The 27,595-nt window shown below is 43.7% G+C and overlaps 1 protein-coding gene across 1 annotated transcript in view; it reads left to right on the top strand.

Moving 5' to 3' along the window:
- The window catches only part of Aifm1 (apoptosis inducing factor mitochondria associated 1), a 37,647-nt gene extending 23,309 nt beyond the window's left edge, over positions 1–14,338 (top strand). Inside the window, exons 7-16 of the mRNA XM_034485859.2 lie at positions 3,382–3,466; positions 4,055–4,131; positions 4,942–5,050; positions 6,241–6,348; positions 6,693–6,781; positions 7,378–7,518; positions 9,208–9,350; positions 11,515–11,639; positions 13,539–13,735; positions 14,088–14,338. Coding sequence (XP_034341750.1) covers positions 3,382–3,466; positions 4,055–4,131; positions 4,942–5,050; positions 6,241–6,348; positions 6,693–6,781; positions 7,378–7,518; positions 9,208–9,350; positions 11,515–11,639; positions 13,539–13,735; positions 14,088–14,159 — 1,146 coding nt within the window. The 3' untranslated portion in view covers positions 14,160–14,338. The remainder of the gene's footprint in view (positions 1–3,381; positions 3,467–4,054; positions 4,132–4,941; positions 5,051–6,240; positions 6,349–6,692; positions 6,782–7,377; positions 7,519–9,207; positions 9,351–11,514; positions 11,640–13,538; positions 13,736–14,087) is intronic.
- Positions 14,339–27,595: the final 13,257 nt, after the last annotated feature.

Below are 27,595 nucleotides of genomic sequence, written 5' to 3'. Positions count from 1 at the left end.
ATGAACAACATATCCAGAGGTGGTGGAACATGTTTGTAATCCCAGTGCTGGGAAGGCAGAGACAGGTGGATCCCTAGGGCTTGCTGGCCAGCCACCTTAGTGTATTTGGTGAGTTCTAGGTCTCTTAATATGAGACCTGCCTGGTCTCAAAAAAAAAAGATGGACAGGGAAGGGCTTGAGGAAACAATACCCAAGTTTGTCTATGTTTTCTACATGAATGAGCACATGCATCCACGCAGACATGAAAACACACACACACAAGTTTAAATGAAATTTGGGCATGTAGGTCACACTTTTTTTTTGTTTGTTTTTCGAGACAGGGTTTCTCTGTGTAGTCCTGGCTGTCCTGGAACTCACTCTGTAGACCAGGCTGGCCTCGAACTCAGAAATCCGCCTGCCTCTGCCTCCCAAATGCTGGGATTAAAGGCGTGTGCCACCACCACTTTTAATTTCAGTATTTTGGAAACTGAGTCAGAAGGACTGGGATACAGTATAGTCTATTGTAGACCTATCTGGGTAAAAGAGTGACCTCATCTCTTAAAACTTAATGGTTAGAGGTGTAGCTTAGTGGTAAAGAGCTTGCATGGCATGCACAAGGATCTGGGTTCAATTTCAGCACAGTAAAAGTAAGTAAATAAAATAATGATTGGTGTGTGGGTATTTCTTTTTTGAAAATCCTAAATTAGAAGTTGAAATAAGCAGAGCTGGCAATTGGATAAAAGTTTGAAGAGGACATAGAATCAAAGATTGATTTTACTGGATAAAATAATGGACTGAGATCTAAGACCACAGGAGAGGGTAGAGGAATGAATGGACCAGGTGAAGATTCTGAAAAAGAATAAAATGGTAAGACGCAAAGGAATAGAACAGTCCCCTTATTCAATAGCTGGAAAAAAGGAAGTAAAATATGGCTCACTTTGTGTGAATATGTATATGTGTGTGCATATGTATATGGAGGTACCACTGTATGTGTATGCACATGTGGAGTCTAGGTATTGACATTGAGTGTCTTAGCTATTTCTCTCCACATTAGTTTTTTGAGACAGGGTCTCTCATTGAACCTGGAGCTCACTAATTCAGTTAGATTGGCTAGCGAATACCTGGATATGCCTGTCTCTGTCTCCATGCTTGCATTGCAGGCACACCTATTGGCCTCACCTGATTTCCTAGTAAGACAGGATATAAGGTGGTTATCAAGGTGGAGGGGGGAGGAAATGGTTATCTGAAAGAATAGTCTAGAGTTGAATTGTCAGGCTCTATTGAAGAGAGCTTATGAAGGACAAAGCAAAGGAGGCTAAAGGAGCTACTCATTCATCTATGCTATTGCCTCTAGAAAGCCTTACCCAACTCAGCCTGACTCGAATGCCCTCACCCCGTGTTTCTAGTGCCACCTGCTCTGCCCCATGTCTATAAGATTTGTCACACCTTACCATTGTTAGTGTTTGTTAAAGTGCTGCTTTTGTCTTAATATACTCTAAAGGCAGAGAAAATAATGTCTTTCTCATCACTGTGTCTCCTGCACATAAATCTGCCTCTAAAGCACCATAGATGTTTCACAGGTATTTCTTGATGGGATGGTCTCACAACTAGAAAGGAATAGTGCAGATAATACAAACTAACCTCTCAGACTCAAGATCTTAACCTTAGTGAAGACAAGGGGATTAAGAGTATTGACAAAAGAACCATTTGAATGGTCTACCATTGGTCCAAATTATTTGGAATGAAACTGCCAACTAAATAATCAGAAAATTGGAAGTACAAAAGACAGTGAAGCTGGACTGAGGATGTAGCTTCATGGTACAGTGCTTGCCTAAACATACACAAAGCCCCAAGTACATTCTCCACACTGCAACAAACAAACAAAAAAATTTAGGAGTAAGTAACAATGGGAATTAAGAAAACAGTGAAGCTAGGCTTGTGTACATGTATAGTGGTGTGTGCCTTAATCCCGGTGCTCAAGAGGCAGAAGCAGGTGGATTTCTGTGAGTTTGAGGCAAGGATGGTATACATAGCAAGTTTCAGGCTAGACAGGCTACGTAATGAGATCCTCTCGCAAACAAAGGAACACACAGAAAACGAAACAACCAATGAGCCTGAGAGAAAATTGTGGTAAGATAGTTGAGGTAAAAATAGTAGTTTAGGAGATAACAAGAGTTAGGATGTGGCATAGAAGAAAATAGCCAAATTCCAAGGTCCTTAGACATAAGGAGCAGTGGCAGGAAGTAGTTTCCTAGCAGTGATTTAAAAGGGTGTAGGGTATAAGGGAATGCCAGTCAGAGGAGGATGAATGCACAAGACTCTAGAATACCTTTCTCTTCTTGGACCTGTGATATCTCTAAGTTCACATCCCAGAGGGATAGCTGAGTTTCAGTGAAGACTACAAGTTGGAGAAACATTCTGCAGAGATGTTGGGAATGTAGTAGAGTTGTTAGCAAAGAAATAAGAATTCTAAATGGCAAGGCAGGAAAGACTTTCTCTATGGTTCATTTCAGTAAATCAGAATGGAAGTTTGGGGATCCACCTGATGCTAATATTGGTTGCTTAAAGACCCTGGGTCCCAAAAACTGTGGTCCCAATAATTACTTAGGCAGGGCAGTGGTGGCACCCACCTTTAATCCCATCACTTGGGAGGCAGAGGCAGGCAGATCCTTGTGAGTTGGAGGCCAGCCTGGTCTAGAGTGAGTTCCAGGACAGCCAGGGGTATTACACAGAGAAACCCTGTTTTAACCTTTCTCTAAGCCCCCCCCAAAAAAACCTAATAATTACTTAGAACAAGTTTTCTTTTTTTGTTTTTTTGAGACAGGGTGTCTCTGTGTAGCCTTGGCTGTCCTGGAACTCACTCTGTAAACCAGGCTGGCCTCGAACTCAGAAATCCACCTGCCTCTGCCTCTGCCTCCCAAGTGCTGGGATTAAAGGCATGTGCCACCACTGCCCGGCTAGAAACAATTTCACAATTTCTTTTTTTGTTTTGTTTTGTTTTGTTTTGTTTTGTTTTGTTTTGTTTTTCGAGACAGGGTTTCCCTGTGTAGTCCTGGCTATCCTGGAACTCACTCTGTAGACCAGGCTGGCCTCGAACTCAGAAATCTGCCTGCCTCTGCCTCCCAAGTGCTGGGATTAAAGGCGTGCGCCACCACCGCCCGTAGAAACAATTTCTTAAGGATGGTTTTGGTCAAAAACTAATTCTTCTCACTGAGGTGACAACATAGCTTTGGAGGCCTTTTTTTTTAATTTGGTGGGCATGAAATGGTCTACAATTAGATAGTGGTGACTAGACTAAAAACGAATAAAATGTAGACTTTTAAGTGGTGAATATTATATTCCAGTAGTTCTTCATAACTTCCTCATCTCTACCTCTTGTGTGTATGTATTCAACTATACCAGGTAGTACAGCTGGATGTAAGAGGCAACATGGTGAAACTTAATGACGGCTCTCAGATTACCTTTGAAAAGTGCTTGATTGCAACAGGTGAGTATTTCTGGAGGTAGCTGTCTTCTCAACTATGGTAGCTCATTTAAGCCTTAGAGTCTACCCTTCTCTTAAAAAGATACTATAATTTATCCTTAAGAAAATTGATGTCCAGAATCTCTAATGTAGATATCTGCTTATTTGGGGTATGTGATGTTTTATTTATTGGCAATTTTTATAATAAAGTTTATTAAAAGAAGTGGCTGTTATCTTAGTGAGTTTCTGGCCAACCTGAGCTACATAGTAACAGCCTGTCTCAGAAAACTGACGGAGAAAGACAAATACACACCATGAAAAAGGGAAGGAAGCCTTTCTGGCTTAGCTAGTCATTGAGGCAAGGTCCCCTAAAAGGAGACTCAGCTCTCCTTCTTAAAGGAAGCCTGCTCTAAGGCAAACTATCTTATCTGCTAGTCACTCCATGGTAGTATTAGCAGGAGCAGCGACCACAGCTGCTATGACCACCACCACTACTGCTGGAACAGCGAGCATACTTAACCACAGTCAAAGCAGACAGCTCCTTCCTTTAGGGGTTATTTGGGCTAGCTCCTGCTTGTCAGGCTAAAGGACTCTCTTTCCCGTTATTTCCAGGGGGCACTCCAAGAAGTCTGTCTGCCATTGATAGGGCTGGAGCAGAGGTGAAGAGCAGAACGACACTTTTCAGAAAGGTACCTGCTGTGGTGGGCTGTGTGTGTGCTGTTTTGAAGAGGTAACACTTCTGTGCCCCCCCCCCCCAGTGCTCCCTCCAATTGTGAGATCCAAGTTCTATTTATAGCACTTCTCCAGACTTGCTATCTGGCTTTGGAGCAAGTCACTTCTCCTGTACCTCCAATCCTCAAGGGTTTTGTTGTTCTCAAGGAGGAAACAACATTTGCTTTTCATTGCTTGTATAGTTTGACTGCCCTTCCACAGTTGTTTTCTCTCACATTTGATCCACCAGAACTCTTTGTGGTCTCTTGGCATTTTTCATTACAAATACTCTGTGAACCCTTTGGTGCAAAAGGTTGAGTATGCAAGGACAAAGGAAAGGAGATTGTTTGCTGCTTCTCCTATGCCTTGCTAGAATTTTCTATCTACACTAGGTATATTGGATGAAGTTTGTATTGTCTTTTATGTTCTTGATTGTTATGCTGAATAATTCTTTGTGTGGAGGCTGTCTTTTACTTTGTAGGATGTTGGCAGCATCACTGGCTTCTCCACTAGAGGCTAGGAGCATCTTGTCCTGACAGCCAAAATGTGTCTGAATACTTCGACATACTCACCTTGGACTGGGGAGAAAAACTGATACCAGTTGACAACCACTCTTGCTAGAAGGAATGTTACATATTCACATTAAAAACCTAGGGGGTATAATCCACTTTGTACAAAATATTATGTGCAAATTTCTGTTGCAGTAAACTTAGAGGAAAATATTTGCTTAGATTATTATCTTGTACCCCTTTGGGAAATCAGTGGACTAAACTGGTGTGATCCTACAGATTGGAGATTTTAGAGCCTTGGAGAAGATCTCACGGGAAGTGAAGTCAATTACAGTTATTGGTGGAGGCTTCCTTGGGAGTGAACTGGCCTGTGCTCTTGGCAGAAAGTGTGAGTATTGAGAACTGTCCTCAACTTTCTTTCTCTAGTCATATATCATACATCTTGGTGAACTGTAAAAAATTCCAGAAATATATTTGCCAGGAGGAGTTCAAGTGTGATCAGTGTTTATAAAATGAGTCCAGGCATACTTATAATTCCAGAAATCAGGAGATGGAAACAGGAATATTTTGAGTTATATTTTAGACTGGCTGGCATAGTGAATTCACGGCTAGTCTGGGATTGCAAAGCAAACCTTCTCTTACCTCACTCCGAAAATGTTATAGAATAAAAAACTGAGTACTAAGATTAGGATAAGGATCTCTTATCTAGTTAGTTTCTATTGCTGTGATGGCCAGAGCAAGTTGGGGTGGGGAAGGTATATTTGGTTTATGTTTCTACATTCCTGTTGATCACAGGCATCCTGTCAGGCAGGAGCCTAGAGGCAGGAGCTTTCTTACAGAATCTAGGACCACCTCTCTGAAGATGATACATCCCACAGTGTGCCGGGCTCACTCACAGCAATCATTATTCAAAAACTGTCCCCACACTTGCCTACATACCATTTGATGGAGGCATTCTCTCAATTGAGGTTCCTCTTCCCATGTAACTCCAGCTTTTGTCAAGTTGACAAAAAACAAAAGCAATGAGAACAGACCAGAAAATTGTCACCTAAATAACTTTATAGTAGGGCTTTCTTTCCTTTTCTATACCTTAAAGAAGTGGGTTAGTAAGGTAAAAAGATCCACGGAAACTAAAGAACCATATGGAGTATGATGCTCCCAGATAAACAGGTCTTTGGGTTCTGGTTTGAATGTTTCATGGCCACTGTGTTTCTATTTAAATTATATTTATTTCTTTCTTTGGTGGGGATGGGGGTGGGGTTATGTGAATGCACATGCTAATCTCTGGATATCTTAGGAGAGTGCTTCCTATTCAGAGCTTGAGAAGCCCTTATGTAAGCCTCTGGTGAGCACACGAGTAGATGTACACTAGATTCACAGTGGGTACCTTAATCCAGGGACAGGAGTTCTGGCACCTCTGTGTTTGCCGTTGAATAAACACAGCCATTAAGGTTATCTTGCCCTAGTGCCCCACAGGTAGGAGCTGTGGCCTCAGGATTGAGTAACTCTCCTTTGCTTCCCCTCCTGTCTTCCTGGGGTTGGCTTTTGCCTTCTCTAACTAGTTCTCCTTCTTCCCAGCTCAAGCCTCGGGCATAGAAGTGATCCAGCTGTTCCCTGAGAAAGGAAATATGGGGAAGATCCTTCCTGAATACCTTAGCAACTGGACCATGGAAAAAGTCAAACGAGGTAGAAAGGCTGTCCATAGCTGCTCTTTCTCTTGAGAGTAACTGAAAGCAAAGTTAGCTTTTTGGGGGAACTCCCTTGCCATAATTCCTGACACCTGGCAAAGGAAATGTTTCACTGTTGCTCAGTCAGACAAGGTCACAAGCATTCAGAATCTGAGGCACCACATTCCCAGACATGCTAAAAATGGACTGTGTGTGTAGGTTTTTGTGGTTGGTTCCTCAAAGCTGCCTGCATCTGAGGATGACTGATTTTTACCACACAGGAGGCCTCCAGCCAGCTTCCTTACTCTTCACAGAAGTCCCAGGCTTGTGAAGTTCAGTTTGGTGTCTCATTTTCCTTTACAGAGGGAGTAAAAGTGATGCCCAATGCAATTGTACAATCAGTTGGAGTCAGTGGTGGCAAGTTACTCATCAAGCTGAAAGATGGAAGGAAGGTAAGGAGGAGGAGACAGAATGCCAGAAGGCCTTCAGTCCTTCCTTTCCATTTCCTTATTCTCATTCCTTTACTTGGCATCATTGATTTTTTTTCTAAGCCGCCAATATTAACATCTGCCAATTCTCAGAATTAACCATCCCTCTGTCAAAATAGAATGGTGAGAACGAGAGTGGACACAATGTGAACTGTTCTCCCTTAGTCTCTTCCCGACTGTGCTGGCCTTTAGTCCTTAGTCCTTCCTCAGGTAGCAGATTTCTGTTAGGTGATGTGAAATATATATGGGCTTTATAAAAGCAGAGCTTAAAGTCTCTTTACTGCAAGTTAACCTATGATTATTTTTGAAGCTCTAATACTATTTTCCTTAGTTTTCTTTTTCTTTGTTTTGGACAACAATTTCCTGCATGCTACAAAAGCATTCTACCTACCACTGAGCTACACCCCAGACCCTTGATTTTTTAAAAAAGCCTGAATTATTGGGCTCCTGAGGACATTAACTGTTTGAAAGTCTGATTTTTTAATGATGTGATATAATGTTGTGATGTGAAGGAGCATCAGTGAAAGCTGCTAATCGACCGAATCACTTTTTCCTTTCAGGTAGAAACTGACCACATTGTGACAGCTGTGGGCCTAGAGCCCAATGTTGAGTTGGCCAAGACTGGTGGACTGGAAATCGATTCAGATTTTGGTGGCTTCCGGGTGAATGCAGAGCTCCAAGCACGTTCTAACATCTGGGTGGTAAGTGTGCGCCAGCATAACCTAGTGGGATCCATTCCTTCTAGCCTGTAGGGGAGGCTGGCCGAGGACTAAAGCTCAGTAGGAAAGAAGAAAAGTAAGCAAGCAAGCAAACCCAGTTCACTGCTAGCTTAACCAAATAGAGTGACAGTGTTTGATGGCCGCAGAGAGACACTAGAAACCTGTGAAGTGCTTGAGTTAGGAGAGCACCTATGGTGCCGTCTGCAAGCTATGGCACAGTGACAAGGGCAACGTGGATAACTATGGGAACAGAACTCTTAACAGTTCTGGGGCTCCAGCTCTCAGCCATGCCTCCTGTTCCCATAGCTCAAAGTCTAGAGAATGTCGGGTGAAGCACTTTCCCAATGTGCTCCCTAGAAAGAAACGTCATTCTGTTTTCATTTGCCTTGAGTACTATTTTCAGCTATTTTTAAAACCTATTACGACAAAACCAAGACTTTCATATGTAGAAACTATGACGTAACTTCCCCCTTGCTAGAACACTGCAATCTATTGTTTGGTTATGGATTCTGTAACTAAGGCCATGGGTGCTGGGAAGAGATATTTTTCTCCTCCAGTGTCTGGGATTTTTTTGCGTATTGTACTATGTATTCATTGTAGAAAACACAGACAAGAAAGAGAAAAGGGGGTCAGTCACCTGTAGCCACCAGAAATGTCTTAGTTTATTTCCTTCCCTTTGTTTTCTTGAACATAAAGGTTTTTCCCCCTTTGTTTTATGTGGTTGAGGTGAGCCTACTATATATAAACATTTGTGTTCTGCTATTTTTCACTTAATATTATAAAAGTAAGTATTTTCAGACTTGTTGCTTCAGACTCTGTAAAGAGTTTAATGATTACATAATATCCCATTAAATGGACTTCATAGTTTACTTTGCTGTTGTTCACTTATTGGATTTTTAGGTTGCTTTGGGGAAGTCTGAATAGATATAAAAAAAAAAAATGAACAAGAGTTGGAGAGCTGAAATACCACATCCTGCATGAAGCTGGCCCTGTTCACCCCTAGCTGAGGGTTCTCAGAAGCACTTAGCATGTTGAATCTATACCTCTTCTAGGGCACAGTACTTGTTTACATTGCCTTGTGAAGAACAGTGCTGTATCTTTCCTGTGCTAGGGTCTATCTACACTCCCCGTAGGAAAGGCCATGTACAAGAACCCAGCTTTTGTAAATAATAAATACTCCATAACCACACAGTGACTGACTACTGAATAGTGGAAAAAACTTCTCTTAGGAAAGATCTCTAGGCAACAGACAGTCGCATCTGAAAACTACTTTCCACTTAGAGAAAGGAGTATTCTGGGATGAATATGGTAATGAAGGCTTATGATCCTGGCACTAGGGGGGCTGATACAGGAGAATCATTAGTTTTGAGGCCAGCCTGAGCTATAGAGAGAGACAGACCCTGTCCCCAAAATAATGAAAAGTGTATCCTCTAATACTCCATTATTAAGTAGCCTATCTGCTATAACAAAATGGAGAGAAATAAGCATACATGAAGGAAAGAAGATAGTTTGTTTTCTTTAAAAATGGATTCTCACTTATTTAGAAATGAGTACAGCTTATAGATAGAAAACATTAACATTGCAACGTCCTTTGCAACCCAAAGTTTATATTCTGCCTTTAACTTGTTTTTTTTTTTTTTAATCTGTTCTTTCCATAATTTGTTTGTGAAGGCAGGAGATGCTGCATGTTTCTATGATATAAAGTTGGGTCGAAGGCGAGTCGAGCATCATGATCATGCTGTTGTGAGTGGAAGACTGGCTGGAGAGAATATGACAGGGGCTGCAAAGCCGTACTGGCATCAGTCAATGTTCTGGTAAGAGTTCTGTGCCTTGGGGACACAACTGCTGAGAACTCTATTAGTGAGCTCAAAATACAGAGGTTTTTTTTTTTTTATTTGGTTTTTGATTTGGTTTCCTTGTAGTCCATTTACCTTTCATCAGAAGGGAAATAGTTCCACCTCATTGCCATACCCTCTGCCCCTAACGTAATGGGTTATTGAATAAAAGTACCGTTTGACAGGCAGAAAATGAGTGGAAATTTCACCAGTGCTTCTGGGAAACTAAGACTTTGAATGATAGTAGTTGGTACAGGGGTACAGCCTTAAGAATAGGCAGCAGTGTATTTTAATTAGTCTTTACTAGTATCCCTAATGGTCCCAACATGCTTGGAAAAACACAGCCCATTCATGTAACCTTTAAGATCAGCAATTTGCCAGGAATGGTGACATATGCTTTTAATTTCAGCACTTGGGAAACAGAGGCAGGCAGATTTCTGTGAGTTCAAGGCCAGCTTGACTAAGCTGTTCCAGGCTAGCTAGACCTACATGGTAAGACCCTATTTCAGTAATTTTTTAAAAATCACAAGCATAAGACAGTTGTTTGAATGTTAAAGGGTTAAGAGTGGGCAATACTGTCTTCTGGCCTCCATGGGCGACAGGCACCCATGTGATAGACAACATATAGGCAAAAGACCCAGACACATAAGAAGACAAAGGCAACAAAACAAAACCCAACACAAACACAAACCCATCCTATCTCTAAGAGGGAAAAGAGAAAGAGCAACTCTGATTTATTGATTAATTGATTAGTAGTAATTAGTACTGAAAATTCTTAAGTCCTCAGGGCTAACCCTATTTAGTAGTCTTTGATCTTCATTTTTAATTACAAGATAAGGTGAGCTGGACTGTGCCTAACTATAATCTAACTATAAGTAGGGAGCTGGGGAGGAGACCATCAAGCTTGAGGCTAATCTGGAACAATCAGTAGGCTTCTGTCTCATATTAAAGGAATGGGAGTATAGTTTTAGTGGTAGACCAGTTAGCATGGATAGGATCCTGGGCCCAGTGTCCAGTACTCTTATAAAAACATGGAAATATGGGCTACAGAAATAAAAGCCTCAAGGTTTCAGAAGACAAAGTTGTTGATGTTGAAGATATTCATGGCTAATAGAAGTACTTTATAGGACAATCACACATGGTTTTATGTTTGAACAACCAAAAATTAACAAATTTCTTGGTCAACGCATACAACACAGTTAGAAAAAATGAGTCCATAATTATAGTTATCTGGGCTTAGGTATAGATTCTAAGGGTTTGTTGTTGAGTCTTCTCTGAACATACTAAGTTTAATATCTATTGTAGCAAAGAAAATAAAACATGTACCAGAGAAAGCAGTATCTTAGATTATGACCCCAAAACATAATAATGACATGTCTGTCCCTCGGATAGTCTGTCCAGTGCCTGACATATTAAGAAGGATATATGAAATAAAAGGAGTCGCAGTGAGGTGGCTCAGCAAGTAAGCAATTGTTTGTTGCCAAGCTTGTTGACCCCAATCTAATTCCTGGGATCTACATGGTAAAAAGAACCCACTTCCACAGATTGTCTTCTGACCTCCACCTGTACCATACCACATGCATATATCCATAAATACACACTCAAGAAAGAAGGAAGGGAGGAAGAAAGGAAGTCACTTCCTGTGAAGACAAGGGAGTAGTACTATAATAATAAAACCATAATCATTAGTTTCCAAATTTCACCAAATCGGATACATTTTAAAGTTCCAAAAAGGCAGTTTTAATGTGAGTTAAAGAAAAGCAGAGAGTATCAAAAGTAGGGAGCGTGGGCCAGGCAGTGGTGGTGCGTGTCTGTAATCCCAGCTATCAGGAGACAGAGGCAAGTAGACCTACAAGTTCAAGGCTATCCTGGCCTACAGAGCTGGTTCCAGGATAGCCAGGGTTACACAATGAGCCTGTCTTGAAAATAAACAAACAAAAAGGTTGGGAACCTAGACCACCCCATATGTGTTATGGGATAAAAATCACAAAATTCAGGAAGTTTAAATCATTATATGGGTACAATGGGTATAGCAGCTTCTTGAAGATGCTCTCTCATACATGTCCTCAGATGTCCTGGTAACAGTAAATCTGCTTGCCATTTCTTATGGTCCTTTAATAGAATGCCCTCTTTTCTTCCATAGGAGTGATTTGGGTCCTGATGTTGGCTATGAAGCTATTGGTCTGGTGGATAGTAGTTTGCCCACAGTTGGTGTTTTTGCAAAAGCAACTGCAAAAGACACCCCAAAATCTGCCACAGAGCAGTCAGGTAAGGAAGCCCAACTACTTCTCTAGGAAGAATGTTGACAAGTAGTGGGCCTGAGTTCTCCTGAACAAGTTGATTCAGTATGGGCCAGAGGCAGCTGCCATTCAAAAGCCTCTATATTGTGCTTTTTTTTTAAAAAAAAAAAAAGTAACCAAGCTAGGCAGTGGTGTCACATACCTTTAATCCCAGCACTTGGGAGGCAGAGGCAGGTGGATTTCTAAGTTCAAGGCCAGCCTGGTCTACAGAGTGAGTTCCAGGGCAGCCAGGGCTACAATGGAGGAACCCTGTCTTGACAAAAAAAGTAACCAAACCCAGACTTTCTACTCCTTGCTGGTCTAAGATCCCAGTCAAAGCAGAGACTCAGATACTATAGATACCCATCCTAGACAGTGGGCAGCACCCTGCTCAGTGACTCTAGTTTGTCTCTCAGGGCTGAGAAAATGTAAGTGATGAAGCAAACCTGAACTTTTTTTTTCCTTAAATTACCTGCTTCATAATAATCTCAAGAAACAAATGAGAGCCTCCGTGCAGGGCCTGCTGCCTTCCCTGGACCTTGGGAAGTGAAGAACTGGGCTAAGGAGTTGTGGATGCCAGGTCTACCTCAGATAGGAAGCACCACTCTTGGAATGGGCTTTTTTCCTATAGGCATCTCTTTCATTAGCTCCTTGGCCTTATTCCATGACCTTGGCTTAAGTTATTTAACCATCTTTTTTTTTTTTTTTTTTTTTTTTTTTTTTTTTTTTTTTTTTCTGAATATGTTTCATGAACAAGTCACTTTTTCAGAAGGAGAAAGCAGGACATTATCTGTAAATTTAAGGTCAGTCTGATCTACATGAGACCCTGTCTCAGAAAAGAAGAAAACCCTGAATTCTGTGGTTTAGTTAATTACAAACAATTTTCATTATTTAAATAGCTGTATGAGGCTAGTGGCTACTGTTGTGAAGCACTGTCCTAGTTTGCTTTCTGTTTCTGTGATGAGAGACTATGCCACTTGGAGGGACAGGCTTATTCAGCTTAAATATCCTAGTCTCACAATCTGTCACTTAGTGAAGCCAATACAGGAACGATAGCAGAGACCGTAGAGGAAAGATGCTTATGGGCTTGCTTCCCAAGGCTTAGTTAGCTGAGTATATAAGGAAGAACCACCAGCCAGGGTGGTACCCTCAATACTTGCTTGTGGTTTGGGCCCACCTACATCAGTCATTAATCAGGAAAATCCCCCACAGACTGGCCTACAGGCCAATCTGATGGAGGCAGGTATTCCCAGATGACTCTACCTTGTATCAAATTCACACACACACACACAAATACAAAAAAACTAACCAGTACAATCATGCTTCTGAGAAGATGAGTTCAAACACTTTATAGTTTGGAAAGATCCAAATACCTAGAAATGTCTGTAGCATAAAATGAAAATGAAGTAGTAAAGTAAGACAGTGTAAGGTGAGGTTCAGCAGTGCCCAGGAGACAACTGTTAATCAAAGGTGGTTAGAGAATACGCTGAGGAATATTGAAAAGAAAAAAAAAATATCTAGAAGTAGCTTGAAGCCAATTTCAAAAGAAACTCTCTAGGCTGGGGAGCTATCTCAGTTGAGAAAAGTGCTTGTCTTATAGATATGAGGAGCTGAGTTCAAGGCCCAGAAAGCATATTTTAAAAGGCAGGCAGAGTGGTACATGATTGTCATTGCAGCACTGGGGACTCGGAAACAGGTTTGCTGGGCTTGCTTGCTGGCCATTGAGAAAGACCCTCTTAAGAAGAAACAAGCCTGAGGTGATACCTGAGGTTGTCACATGCACATACACATGTGTACCTATATACATTCATACAGACACTTGCCTTCTAGAATTTTTCAAGCTCAACACGACTGAACTTTGGTTTTTTATTTGTGGAATTGGTCACAGGAACTGGTATCCGTTCGGAGAGTGAAACAGAATCAGAAGCTTCCGAAATCACAATTCCTCCCAGTGCCCCTGCAGTCCCACAAGTCCCTGTTGAAGGGGAGGACTACGGCAAAGGTGTCATCTTCTACCTCAGGGACAAAGTTGTGGTGGGGATTGTGCTATGGAACGTCTTTAACCGAATGCCAATTGCAAGGAAGGTAGGTGCCTGTCAGCACCCTTAGAGGAAGATGAGAGTGGGGGTTGGCCACCATTCCTGTGACCTCACCAGGTGCCTTGAAATGCATTGTCCACCAAGGTCAGATTGTACTTAAGCAAAACAAAGGCACTGTCTTACCTCAGAAACATTACTTGTTTTACTTGAAACTTGGCTGGGCAGCCAGAGGGTTGTCAAGCTTCTCATTTGGGGTTAGTAGAAAGCTGTTCCCACAATCCCCTCCAGTTTGTAACTGGAGACTAGCCCAGTTTGTGGGCCAGGCTGCCCCATTGTGTGGGCCAGGACAGGGTGCACATAGAATGAGTTTAAGAACCTATTGTTACTCTATCCCTCAGATCATTAAGGACGGTGAGCAACATGAAGATCTCAATGAAGTAGCCAAACTCTTCAACATTCATGAAGATTGAATCCGTATCGTGGAATACACAAGCACTTTCCCATCCCTGACAGGGATGGGTGGATAAAAGAACATTTTTTTTTATTCTGCATTTTCTTCCTTTATGTAGGAGCAGGAATCGAACAAGCCTCTGTGAATATTTTCATCTGTATAAATGCACATCACAAATTAAAATCTGATTCTTTTCAATTTGGTTGTTTTATCTTAAAGGGGGTAGGTAGATGAAGTGGGAAATGTATGTACACTAACAAGCTGATGGCAGCTACAAGTTTATGATTTTTCTCAGCCATGTATTCAACAATCTGACAACTCTCTAATCTCGACCTGATGTACCTCTAAGGCCACAGCATGGATTTTATGTAATGTATATGGGTGTTTTGCCTGTACATATATCTGTGCAACTTGTGTGCCTAGTACCTTTGGAAGCCAGAAATGGGTGGTAGATCCCCTTAGACTGGAGTTACATCCTGTTCTGAGCCACCATATGGGTGTTGGGAACACTGATCCCCTACAAGAGCAACCAATGATGCTCTTAACCACTGAGCCATCTCTCTAACCCCATAAGGAAAGAAGGAAAGGGTTTGGTTGGGTATTTAAGTAGGGTCTCACTGTTGCTCTTCTGGCCTAGAATTTGCTGCGTAAAACATGTTGGCTCCATGAAATGCCTACGTCTGTTTCCCGAGTACTGGCATTAAAGGTGTACACTACCGTGCTCAGCTTGAGCTCTACTTCTAGAGGCATGTTCACTGTTTCTACAAAGATCTGGCCTTTCAAACCCAACCCTATTTCTTTCTCACTACTGATGCATGGCTTTCTGGAAGCGGGCACCATGACATTAAGGTCTTGCTCATGGTCATATCTGCACGAGCAAGAATGGGCAAGCAAAGTGAAGCACTCAGCTTTACACTGAACAACTAACTGCTCCAGAATTGAATTGGTCCTATGGACAGAAAGGGTGACTCTGTGTGTGTGTGTGTGTGTGTGTGTGTGTGTGTGTGTGTGTGTGTGTGTGTGTGTTACATTCTAAGCAAATAGTCTACAACAGAGCTACATCCTCCTGTCTCCCTTTTTGCTTTTATTTCAAAACAGTCTCATAAAGTTGCCCAGGGTGACCTTGAACTTACTAGCCCAAGTAGGCCTTGGACCTAGAATCTTCTTGCCATGGCTTCTTTAGTAGCTGTGATTACAGGACTATACCATAAAGCCCAACTAAATTATGTAACTTAAAATTGAATCTCATTTTCCCAATGGTAGCCCAGTGGTAGAATGTATGCTTAGAATATAGGAGGAACTCTGTTCAATCCCCAGCATTGGAAATAAGTAAAAATTTAAAGTAAAATCTATTTCCATCAGAACTTTTTTTTACTACTTTTTAATAGCCCTCTGTTGGTCAGCTCAATGGTAGAACACTTGTGTACCATGTATAAGGTCCCAGGTTCTGTTCTCCACAACACAGAATTGAGAGCACAGTTATGAATATCTCTATAAACAGAAAATTGCCACTTGCCTGATTTTTTATGATTTATTTGTTTTTATTTTATATACATTGGCGTTCTGCCTGCATGTATGTCTATGTGAAGGTGTTACAATCCCTGAAACTAGGATTATAGACAGTTGTGAGCTGCTGTGTGGGTGCTAGGAATTGAACCTGAGACCTTGAGAAAAGAGCAGCCAGTGCTCTTAACTGCTGAGCTGTCTCTCTGGTCCTGACCAAAGCTGAGACCTAGACCAGCTGGAAGCATGTATAAATGCTCACACTGGCAGCTGGTAGTCATAGTGTCCTTGGTGCCATCAGCAAGCACAGGTTCCACTGGATCTGTACTTTCCACCACCTCTCCCTCGAGAATGGCAGGGTTCATGTGTCCTCTTTTCTCAAATAAAATGATGTAACTTAAAAAAATAACTAAAAATGAAAGGAAATTTACAATTGTATCCCTCCTGAATACCAGAGCAGGCCATGTTTGACTACCAAAATCACCTGCACCAGGACAGGTTTTTATTATATGGAAACGGGTTTAGTAAACTATGATCTGATTCATGACATCTCCAACTGGTATATAGAAATGTCTTCAGTACCCTATAAAATAAGAATCATTATGCAGTACTATCTGCTACTTATATAGCTGGGGTAGGACATTTCAAAATGATTGATTGATTGATTGATTGATTGATTCATATTACATCTTCTCTCCCCCAGATCCACCCCTCCTCCCTTTCCCTTCAGAAAAGGGCAAGCCTCCAATGGGTATCAACCAAACATGACATATCAAGTTGCAGTAAGACTAGACATATTATCCCTTCATATTAAGGCAGGACTAGGCAACCCGGTAAGAGGAAAGAATCCCAAAAGCAGGCTCCCTCTGTTAAGGAGTCCCACAAAGACACCAAGCAACACAACTATAATATATATGCAGAAGACATAGGTTAGACCCATGCAGGCATCCTGATTGTCAGTTCAGTCTCTGTGAGCTTGAGTACAGGTTTGTTGATTCTGTGGGTTTCCTGTGGTGGTCTTGACCCTCTGGCTCCTACAATCCTTCTTCTTCCTCTTCAGCAGGATTCACTGAGTTCCATTTCTAAAAATCACATTCTCTCAGGAGACAGAGGCAATCAGATCTCAGTGAGTTAGAGACCCACCTGGTCTACATAATGAACCTGTCTTTTAAAGAAAATCAGATTTGTATTTGTTCTTATGATATTGACAGTTCAGTTTAATTCTCTGGCAGCTGTTTTTGTGTCACTGTAATGCAATGAACTAAAAAATTAAGTGACCTATTTCATCTAATCCATGCCCATTGCCTTCTATGAGCCAAGTAGATGCCATCACTGTTAAATACATAAAAATATGACCAGGGTTGGACATGGTGGTACATGGTTTTAATGCTAGTACCCAAAGGCAGAGGCTGCTGAGTTTGTGGCCACTTTGGTCTACATAGCAAGTTTTAGACCAGCCAGTCCAAAACAACAACAAAAATGCACAGTGGGGCTAGGTAATAATCAGTCAATAAGGTGCTGGCCACGCAAGCACTAAGCCTGAGGGCCTGGATCATCACCAGAACCCATGGAAATACCAGGTGGCTGTGTTGACACCCAATAGTCCCAGTGCTCTTGAGATGGTAGCAGAATCTCTGGAGCAAATTAGCTAATTGATTGCCTGTATCGGTGAGCTCCAGGTTCACCTGAGAGACCCTGCCCCAATGAATGCAAGGGAGATAGATTGAGGAAGACTCCTGAGTTTAGCCCTTGGCCTTCACATGCATGTCCACATACAGGCATACCAGCCACAAGTGTATACTCACACATATGCAAACACGGATGCATATAGATATCACATCTACTTGAGAAAATAAAGAAGCTGTCCATAATGGTACACACCTTTACTCCCAGAATCAAGAGATACTTCTGAGTTTAAAACCAACCTGGATTAAATAGTGAATTCCAGGCAAGGGAAGGCTACACAGCTGTTTCAAAAAGAAAAAGGGAAAAAAAATAAGTTCCTGTTTGTCACCAACACATCAATTCCAAAGTGTCTTATAACAAACAGTCTATGGTCTCAGCTCACTCTTCCTGCCTACATCCTGTCTCATGACTTTTTTTTTTTTATTTTATTTTCGAGACTGACCCTGGATGGCCTGGAACTCTATGTACACCAGGCTGGCCTCAAACTCAAAGATTTACCTCCCTCTGCCTCCCAAGTACTGGGAGTAAAGGTATGTACCACCATCCCTGGCCTTTCTCGTAACTTTTATAAAATGTACTCACATGTGCATACAAATACACTCACATATGAGTTACTATGCTCTCTAAACTTGGTTTCATTCCTACTACATATAAAACACCATTACCCTTCCCTTTCATCTTTCAACCCAAATTAAACCCTGCCTTGGACTAGTGTGCATGTATAATTTCTCTCATCTCTGAGTTCCAATTGCAATTATTACCTTAATCCATATTGTTCTTTTGATATCTTAAAAATTCTTATTACATGTATTTATTGTACAAATAACATGTCATGGCTTGTGTGTGAGGTCAGAAAGCAAGTTTCTGGATTCAGTTCACTATGTCAGTCCTGGGAATCAAACCCAGGTTGTCAGGCTTAACAGCAAGCACCTTAACCTCCTGATCCATCTCACCAGGTCTGCTCTTTGGATTCTTATTAGTTTTTGGTTAACACATTTTATGTATATTAAAACAGTCCAGTATAGCATAGATGTATGCAGTGACACACACTGGTCAAATACAAACCCCTTTCTCCACTCCCACACTTCCCAGCTTCCAGTATTTATTTTTTCAACTAATTTGTTTCTAGCTTCCTTCCATCGATGAGATAGAACATTGCTAGGAGTGGTGATGCATAGTCTTAAGCCCAGCAACCAGGAGGCAAAGGCAGCTGGATCTTTGTGAGTTAGAGGCCAGTCTGGTCTACAAAGTAAGGTCCAGGATAGTCAGGGCTATGCAGTAAGACCATGTCTCAAAAACAGACAAACAACAACAACAAAAAGAACAAATTGATTGCTCTTTTCAATTTTCTTAAATTAATTTTTAAAGCTGATACATCAAAACAAAAATGGTGGTTTGTGATGTTTTGGTTTTGGTTTATGTATATACATTCTATAATTTTCAAATCAGGGTAAAGATATTCCTCTCCTCACCTCCCATGCTAGATATAGAGCCCGGAGCCTTGACTGCTATTGATTGATCCATACTATCAACCTATAGCCACTGGTCTTTATGTCATTCTAAAGGAATTGCGGGCTGTCCCAGAGCACAAACTGCCCCCCTCCACTCCAAGATGTTGACCATATGTCATAACCCAGATAACTCAGGCCGAGTATTGAAAGAGTCCTTCCTTGGTTGATTGAATGATATTGGGTAACAAGTTTGATTGTAAAACGAGCCTCTTATAGGCTCTGATCTTTGTAATTCAGATTGTTTACAAAAGGATGTTCAAGCCCCATCACATCACCTACTGCCATAAGTTGCCCTTTACCCAGGATACATGTAATCAGCCTAGGACATGGAAGATCACAGAGTCTGATTTCTAACTTCACAGAAAAACGCAGTGCCAGTTGAGGTTTAGCTTCATGTAGTACCTCTACGGTTAGCAGGGCCATACAAGCATGCAGGACAGGGCAAGGCATGCCCTGGGATGAAAAGTCAGAGCTTTTCCAGAATACCAAGTATTTGGAGCCCACCCTCTTGAATTCAACCTTGTTCCTTTTGCCATTTTCCAAATGCTGTCAGATGGTACCTTGCCACCTCTTATTGCTGCTTGGCTACCCATAAGGCATGAAACAAGATGTCCTAATATTTTAAGCCTGGCAAGATGCAACTAAGAGGGGGTTCACTTGATTTGAAAGGGATAAGATTAAGCCTCTCTATAAAGGATGAGGTCAACGCATGTGGTTTATTTTTATGTTTTGTTGTAATCAACAAGGCCTGTTTTGGAGACAGGAGACTTACAACAGAAAGGGATGGGGGTGGGAACACACAGTGACCTACTGCAAGCTGTTTCCTTGAAGGAAAACCAGCAGCTTCTCTAGAGACCCATTTATACAAAGGAACTCTCCCCTCCCTTCCACGGCTACCTCTTCCCTTTCCCGCTCCTCTCAAATTTGGCTGCTGCAGTATCCCTTCTGTCCTTCACTGACTCCACCCAAAGCAGAGTACCCTTGCTGTCCAGAAGATTGTTGGGATTCCATCCTAACACCTCACTCTCTGGGCAGAGGGAAAATCCTGCTGGGACCACAGTAGAAGAAGTAGGTCTACCTCTGGCTTCATTCCTATCTTATCAGAGAATTTCTGGTGGTCACAGACACATATACACAATACCACACAGAGATACATATAGCCCAGCCAGTAATGACGTCTCCCAGCCTGGCTGGTTCTACATATGGGTGTGACTGGGTCATAGTACAGGGAGGGTCTAAATACTTAGATACTGGACTGCCAAACTCTGGTTGTAAACCAGAGATCATCTCAAAACAGTCTGAGAAGGGAAAATACCCCAACACCCGGAAACTGACTGGGTACTATCGGGAAGGCCTTGTTATGGCTAGTAACTGACCTGGCATTCATAGGTCCAAGTACTGTTTTGAACATAAACTCACAGAACATTGGCACCACACAAGGCTCTGCGTGACCATGATGAATCCAGACCAAAAATAGAGTGAGAGAGAGAGAGAGAGAGAGAGAGAGAGAGAGAGAGAGAGAGAGAGACTTCTATATTGTCCTTTCAGGCAAAAACATGCACATCATGGAAACCACAGGAAATGACCAAATATCCCTGAGCCTGGGTAATCTAAGTGACTGCTACTTCATTACCAATCATACATGATTTATTAAGATAGCCAACATAGGAAGAGTGTGGTAATCTAGACCCTTAACCTCAGCACTTGGGAGGCAGAGGCAGGTGATTCTCTGTGTTCTGAACTAGTGAGTTCCAGGACAGCCAGGGCTACTAATAAGACCCTGTCTCAAATAGAAATAGAAATAGAAATAAAGCCAAACCAATCATGGGATGACTCCTGTTCCCTGGCAGCAACTAGTCCAGAGCAAAGCCCAGCTTCCTTAAACCTTCCCCCAACCAACATCTTCTAAATCTTTTCTAGCACTCTCGGCTGGCTCCCATGATGCGCCACCTTCCTGGCTGCAATGACCAATAAGCACAACCCATCCCGCCACAAGGCTAGTATCCTGGGCCTTGGCTAGGAAGTGCTGACAACTTGGAGACAAAAGTGAACTCCCCAGCAGGTCCATTACCAGTCTTGCCCTTTCTGAATCACCTTTCATAGTCCCCAGGAGCCTTCTAGGTCTGCAAGTCAGTTGAGGAAAGCCTAGGAGGAACATCTCCAGTCAGGTCCCCACCCAGCGCTCTGCATGGGGAGCGTTAATACGAGTGTTGAATTTGGAAATACACGCAGAGGTTTATTCATTCGTGTAACATTTGTCCAGCCCTTTCTGACAACTCCCCCATATCATGTTAAGTCCCGGAGATAAGAAGATGAGTCATATATAGGCCCTGCCTTCAGTGGCTTTATAACCTGGTGGCAGAAATGGACACACCAAAAGGGACTGTCGGCGCAGCACAGGTGCTGGGAGTATACTGTGTGAATGTCAAATGAAACTTCATTACCTCTCACATTGCTTTATTATCCTACTTCACTGACTAAACCATTTTCCGATTGCATCTGCTCTGTTCTTCCCTATGACAAAACATGGAGTGAACTACGCTTAGTGGAAGATGGAGTCTGAAGTCCTTTTGCCCAGCCTGGTTCCACATCTCTCTTCCGTTTTCTTCGAGCCTTCCACTCTCTTGTTTCCTCCTGCCACCACACACTTGCTTCCATTCGCCTCGTGTTTCTTCCTTAGGTTGCAGCAGGTACTCCCTGCCTCTATGTTTTCTGCTGAGGCAGCAGCGGAGCACAGTGGAGTGAGTACGAATGTGTTTGAGTGTTCTGCTACCACTACCTGCATGGCCTTCAGTGACCACTCTCTTAGGTACCGGTCTTCCCATCCATAATGTGAAGGTAACAGGGTAGATGATCTCTCTCTACCTTTGCTCTAACATCGTGTGTGTGTGTGTGTGTGTGTGTGTGTGTGTGTGTGTGTGTGTGTTTAAATGTCTCTGTGTTTTATCTGACCATGGTCTCCATTAGCACCCGTCATTCCTGAGCCCTAGAGTAGATGCTAAGAGAACCTGAAGCCCTTGGAAAACGTCTCCTCACTGTGACTCTCCTCCCCCTTTGGCTGAACTAGAGGTTTGTTGTTTTGTTTCAGAAACAGAGTCTCACTGAAACCTAATGTTTACTCCTTACTTGCATCAATGGCATAGCATCCATTACCACACCTGGCTGTCTTCAGCTTTTATGGCTTTCAAATCTTTTTGTTTTGCTTGGTTTGGTTTGGTTGTTTTGTTTCATTTTGTTTCTCCCTCCCCCAAGACAGGGGTTTCTCTGTGTAGCCCTGGCTGTCCTGGAATTTACTCTGTAGACCAGGCTGCCTTTGAGCTCAGAGATCCACCTGCCTCTGCCTCCCAAGTGCCCAGGTTAAGGCTGTGTATCACTATCATCCAACTGAGTCTTTTTTTAACCTAGCAAGTTATATCTGAACCTAGAAGCCATAGAAAAATGATCCTGCTTGATCTTCCCTTTATGGCGAACCTGACATCTTCAAAACTGGTCTCTGAAATATGACATCCCTTTAGCCCCTAAAGTCATGTTTGGCTTTAAACCCAGAATCCACTCCCCCTACCCTCAAGAAAGCTGAGCGTCATCCTTCTCAGGCATGGCATTCTGTACATATTCCTATCCGGCCATTTAAGGGAGCCAATCCTTCCCAAACACTTTGCACAGCTGACAGGTGGAAAGCTACCATAACCCAAGATGAGATGGTTCTCAATTTGATGTGAATGAAGCATTTCAGAAAGTCTTCCCCAAGCCAGAGAAGCCCCCAAAGCCTTGCCCTTACACCACTCCCTTACTGTTAGTTAAGTCCGTGGTCATGTCCACACTGACATTGGCCTTGGCAGCACCATGCCCTGAAGTACAGTGTGATAAATGAGCCAGGAAGCTTGTGACCTTCTGCGCCGAGCTGTTAACCATATGCAAGCACAAAAGGAAACTGTGCTCAGGGTAGGAGGAGGGTGTGCATTCTAGTTCCGTGATTTGCTAGGTAAGAAATTATGTTCTAAGGATCATGCCTCTTGGGACTGGAGAGATGGCTCAGTGTTTAGGAACACTTGTTGCCCTTGTAGAAGACCAGGGTTCCATTCCCAGAATCCACATGGTTGTTCTTAATTATCATACATGTAAAATAAATAAACTATTTTTTTTAAAGAACTATTTATTATATGCACGTGAATACATTGTAGCTGTCTTCAGACACACCAGAAGAGGGCATCAGATCCCATGACAGATGGTTGTGAGCCACCATGTGGTTGCTGGAAATTGAACTCAGGACCTCTGGAAGATCAATCAGTGCTCTTAACCTCTGAGCCATCTCTCCAGCCCCCTAAATAAACTCTTTAAATGAAAAAAAAAAAAGATTGTGCCCCTCAAGAAGGAAAAAACAGGTTTTGTGTTTTAGACATCAGAGATCCAGCTTGAAGCTGTCCTCTACCTAAGCCCGAGGCCTTCAGCTTCCTTGTTGAAAGAATACTCCAAGCAACAGATGAGGAATTCTGGTTTCCACCCAGAAAGACAAGCCAATTGCCCTGGCCTTCCACTGTCCTCATATAGTGGCGCAAAAGGATGTGGTGAAAAGCACCGCACAGTCCCCTCCACCCCAACCTGTACCTGTCCAGTACCAAGTTCCAGAAGGAACAGTCACAATGACTCATCAAGTAATCATCTCGACTTGATTATTGGGTCCAGGCCAGTTCAAAGCTCAGAACACTCCAAACTGGTCCTCTTGGTGGCACAAGCCTTAGTGAGCCACCCTTACCCCAGCAAGCCACGCTCAATAGTACAGGGGGTTCCAAAGAGAAGTCCTCAGTTTTTATGATTTCCTAGGCAATCCTGAGACCCTAGAGACAGAAAACAGGTCTTTCCAGCAATCTTCTTAGCAGACCCTTCCCTTAGGCGGTGGTTACCTGGAAAAGGATACCTAAAGAAAGAGTTGCCCAAAGTTGCAAATATATTGTTGTTCTCAGCCCGGAAACCCAGTGCGCCTCAGAATCGTGTAGCCTGGTGGGGTAGAACGCTGTGTGGGAGGTCTCCACGTGGACTCATACCAACACTTACCTCCCAGCTGCCCCCACGGAACCCTTTCCCGGGAGCCGACTCTGCTGCTAGCCTGCGGAACTAAAGGAAGGAGATGGAGGGGGCGGGAGCAAGAAAGAAGGAATTGAGGCAAAGTTTCAAGGGGTGTGCCCAGCAGGGCGGAGGATTCTCGTCGTCCTCTTGAGTCAGCGGATCAGGGGCCCAGCGTGACTTCACTGCTTCCCAGGAAGAGGCGCCCTAGGGCAGAAGGCCGCTTAAAGTGCAGCTGCAGGACTGGAAAGGTTAGAACATGGGCTGCTCGAGCCACGCAGGGCTCCGGCTTGGGGCCAGGCTGGCTAAGACACTTGTGGCCATGCGCCATCCGGGAAAGTTGGAGGGGCTGGGGGGGCTGGGGGGGCTGGGGGGGCTGGGGGGGCAGAAGAGCAGACCTCTCCTGTTCTCTGGGAGATGCCAGTTTGGAACTTGGCTACAGCGGTCAGAATCGCTGCGCCTTACGCGTTCTGCCTGTAGGTGGCGCTGCAGAGGCGTCCTGCGAGCACCGAGAGGGTAGGTGGGAGCGCTGGGCTCCTAGAAAAAGGATGGCGAGGAAAGACGTGGCGGGCAGTCAGAGCCCCACCGCTCATTGTGATGTTTATTCTGTCTCAAAATAAGGTCTTTTCCTTTCCAAATAGCAGGACTGCTGCTCCTACTATAGAGGGAAAACGCGAGATTTTCCCTTAATCCCTCGGGCCACCTCTCAGACCCTTGCTGAGTTTGAGACCAGGCTGCTCACTTCAGCCCAGGCCTTGCCTTTTTTCAGAGCCTCTTTGCAATCTGGGGATGGTCCTCTTGACCTGTGGGCAGTAGAATGGAAACTTTGAGTCGCGTCTTGGACGCTGGGGGTGGGTTTCCCTGAAAAGCTACTCTCTAGCCTGGCTCCCTTGAGACCACAGAGCTCCAGTACAGAGCTACAGATTGTGGTCAGGACTGAGGCACAGGCTGGGACCAACGCTTAACCTAGATGAGCGTTCAGCCTGAGACTGGATCTGGGGCGACCATTAGGGGTTCCGTGCTTGTCAGTTCAATCTTCTGCAGTTACATAGAAAGAAAACGCTGGGGCGCAAACTTTGCAGCTTTGCTCGCTGCAGATACAGTTTAACTCTCAAGGATTTATTATTATTTCTAAGTATGTCTATAGGGGTTTGTACGTGGGAATTTAGTTGTCGGTGGAGTCCAGAGGAAGGTGTCAGATCCTCTGGAGATGGAGTTACCGTGGGTTTTGAGCACCCACCCCCTTACTGTAGGTGCTGGGAACTGAACTATGGTCTTCTGAAAGAGCAGTAGGTGCACTTAACCACTAAGCCATTTCTCCTAACTCTTCACCTGCCCGGAACTAGGAGCCATGATGTTGGCTAGAGCTTCCATTGTGTGTAGTTTATAGCTATGTGGTAACTGTTGAGGTAACAAATGGAGTCTATCGAGGCCCCAAAACAACCCGTGGCCAGACACCTTTGAGCTGAGAGGGAACAACTGGGGACTCCAGCCTAATCCTTTCCAAAGACCAGTGGGCCAGTTTCCATGATACAACTTTACAGATAAAAATATATGGGCAGAGTAACTCCCTCTTTGCTGAATCTAAATAAATAAGTAAATGCAGACCCTGTCCCAGCATTCGGGGTGCCTCTTCTCCTCTGCTGGTCTTTCCAGCTCTGTGCTTTCAGGGCGTTCAGTCATCTGAGAAAGTTATCTAAAGATTTTTCCATAAAGAAGAGGAAAGAGGGAAAAAAAACTGAAAAGACCCTAAACGTTCCCAGGTTTCACTGTGTGCCAGGAGAAATACAGTCTGTCTCTTGCCCAGACCTCAGAACCCCCGGCCTCTTTCCTAGGGCTGGTGCCTAGCTAAACTATTCCTGGAAGCACCTCCCTTCCACTAGCCCCTCCCCCAAGGTGCCTCTCGCAGAGCATGAGTAAAAGGGATCGATGAGCAAAACGTGATGCTCCCTGCCTCCCTTCTCTACTTCTGGAGTGTACCCCAACTTGACTTCCAGTTCTCAGCCTATGACCCACTGCTATCACCCGTGTTGTCCTCCAGCTCCGGTCTGGCTCCGTGCCCTGCTAGGTGACTGGGAGACAATCTGATATACTAATTTGTGTTAATGTGATAATGGGTGCTTAATGGGGGTCACATGCTAACCATGGACTAAACTCTAACTCGGCTTCTTTGCTTCAATATCAAGTCCAGGCTTTGGGAACTAGAATCTGGGAAACTTGGGCTGACTAATCTCCACTACCGGCTGGGGGAGTAGGGGAGTGGGAGGACGCCAAGGCCAGGGAAGATCCCTGGGTGCTAGTGCATTAGAGCTGCCGCCTCGGTTTCGGTTTCATCCTTGGCTGCCACTTTCCTCTGTCCAGTGGAATTGCTTTGGTTTTCCTCCAGCCCCTCTTCCCTCCCCTGCTAGCCCACTTTTGGACTGATTCCTTCCCTCTGTCAGCCCTTCACTTTGTAAAGAGAGGGAGATGGGAAGATAATTTGCCAGCAGTGGGGGGGGGGGGGGGGGGAGAGGAATGGACACGTAGTCACCCTGAGATGCACAGGCTCACATACCACATTGCCTTGCAGACGTACACATGTGCATGCCTTACACACACACACACACACACACCACACACACACACACACACACACACACACTTATAGCCATGAGACCCACACAGAAGCACACTTAAGCAAGCAACCCTCTAGCGGAGAGCCATGCCACACACTCATTCTCTCGCACACAAACCAGCAGCAGCCAGAGTTGGATGGGTTCCTCAAAAGAGGGCTGGAAAATTTGTTTGCTGCCAGCGAAGGGGCCTAGACATTCCATGCAATGACTCATAGTGCACCTTTATAGAGATTAAATAGTGCATTAAACAACAACAACACTCAAAGCCTGATGTGGTGTCAGGGTGGGGAAACCGAGGAGTGGCTCGGTGGGCTATGTCTCAGGCTTGTCTTTGATTTCCTGTATGATGGGGGTCATCCAAAGAGAACAGAATCATTCACCTCCTGGTACTATCTGCAACCTGGACTTGCCCCTCAGCAGCAACTGGCTATGCTGCAGAGTCTAATGGTACCCCAGCCTCTTTCCCCTCCCCATCCCCTGTTCTGGATCCCTGGGAAGTGAGCTCATCCCTCACATGGTAACCAGTTATCGATTTTCATAACAACCTCTGTTTCTATCCAGGTTCTCTCCCCAACTTCCCTATCTCTGTCTTTACTGTTGCTGTTATTTTGCACAGCCTGGGGGTGGGCACTCACCTTAGAAAACATACATAGTCTCGTATATGGCTGGAGCCCTTTCCTCTTCCAAGATATTCTTCTCTATCATGGGAGGGAAAACCAACTTCTTGGCTGCTGAGCACTCCTCTGGCAAAACCAGCAAAACACAAACCCAACCTTTCCATGTTTTGATATTCTGATCCACTCACACTGTGCTGTGGGCAGGTTAGCTGGGCCCAAGCCTCTCCGGTTTCATTCGAAGGACACATCAGAAGTCAAAGGGACAGCGCAGCACAGTGTGCACACACGCTTGCAAGAACCCATTATAGCATGCACAGACACAAAAGAATTATAATTTTCTCTAAAAAGATGACACAGACATGTTTTAGGCCAGAAATGAGTGAGGAGTAAAGGGTGAACTCTGGTTTCACTGATCAGTGGCCCTGAACCCTTAGATGCTGTACTATCTCTGATAGATTCCCG

This window comes from Arvicanthis niloticus, chromosome X, assembly GCF_011762505.2.
Source record: "Arvicanthis niloticus isolate mArvNil1 chromosome X, mArvNil1.pat.X, whole genome shotgun sequence".
NCBI classification, from domain to species: Eukaryota; Metazoa; Chordata; class Mammalia; order Rodentia; family Muridae; genus Arvicanthis; species Arvicanthis niloticus.
The sequence above is the reverse complement of the archived record's forward strand: the minus strand, read 5'-3'. Positions and strand labels throughout refer to the sequence as shown.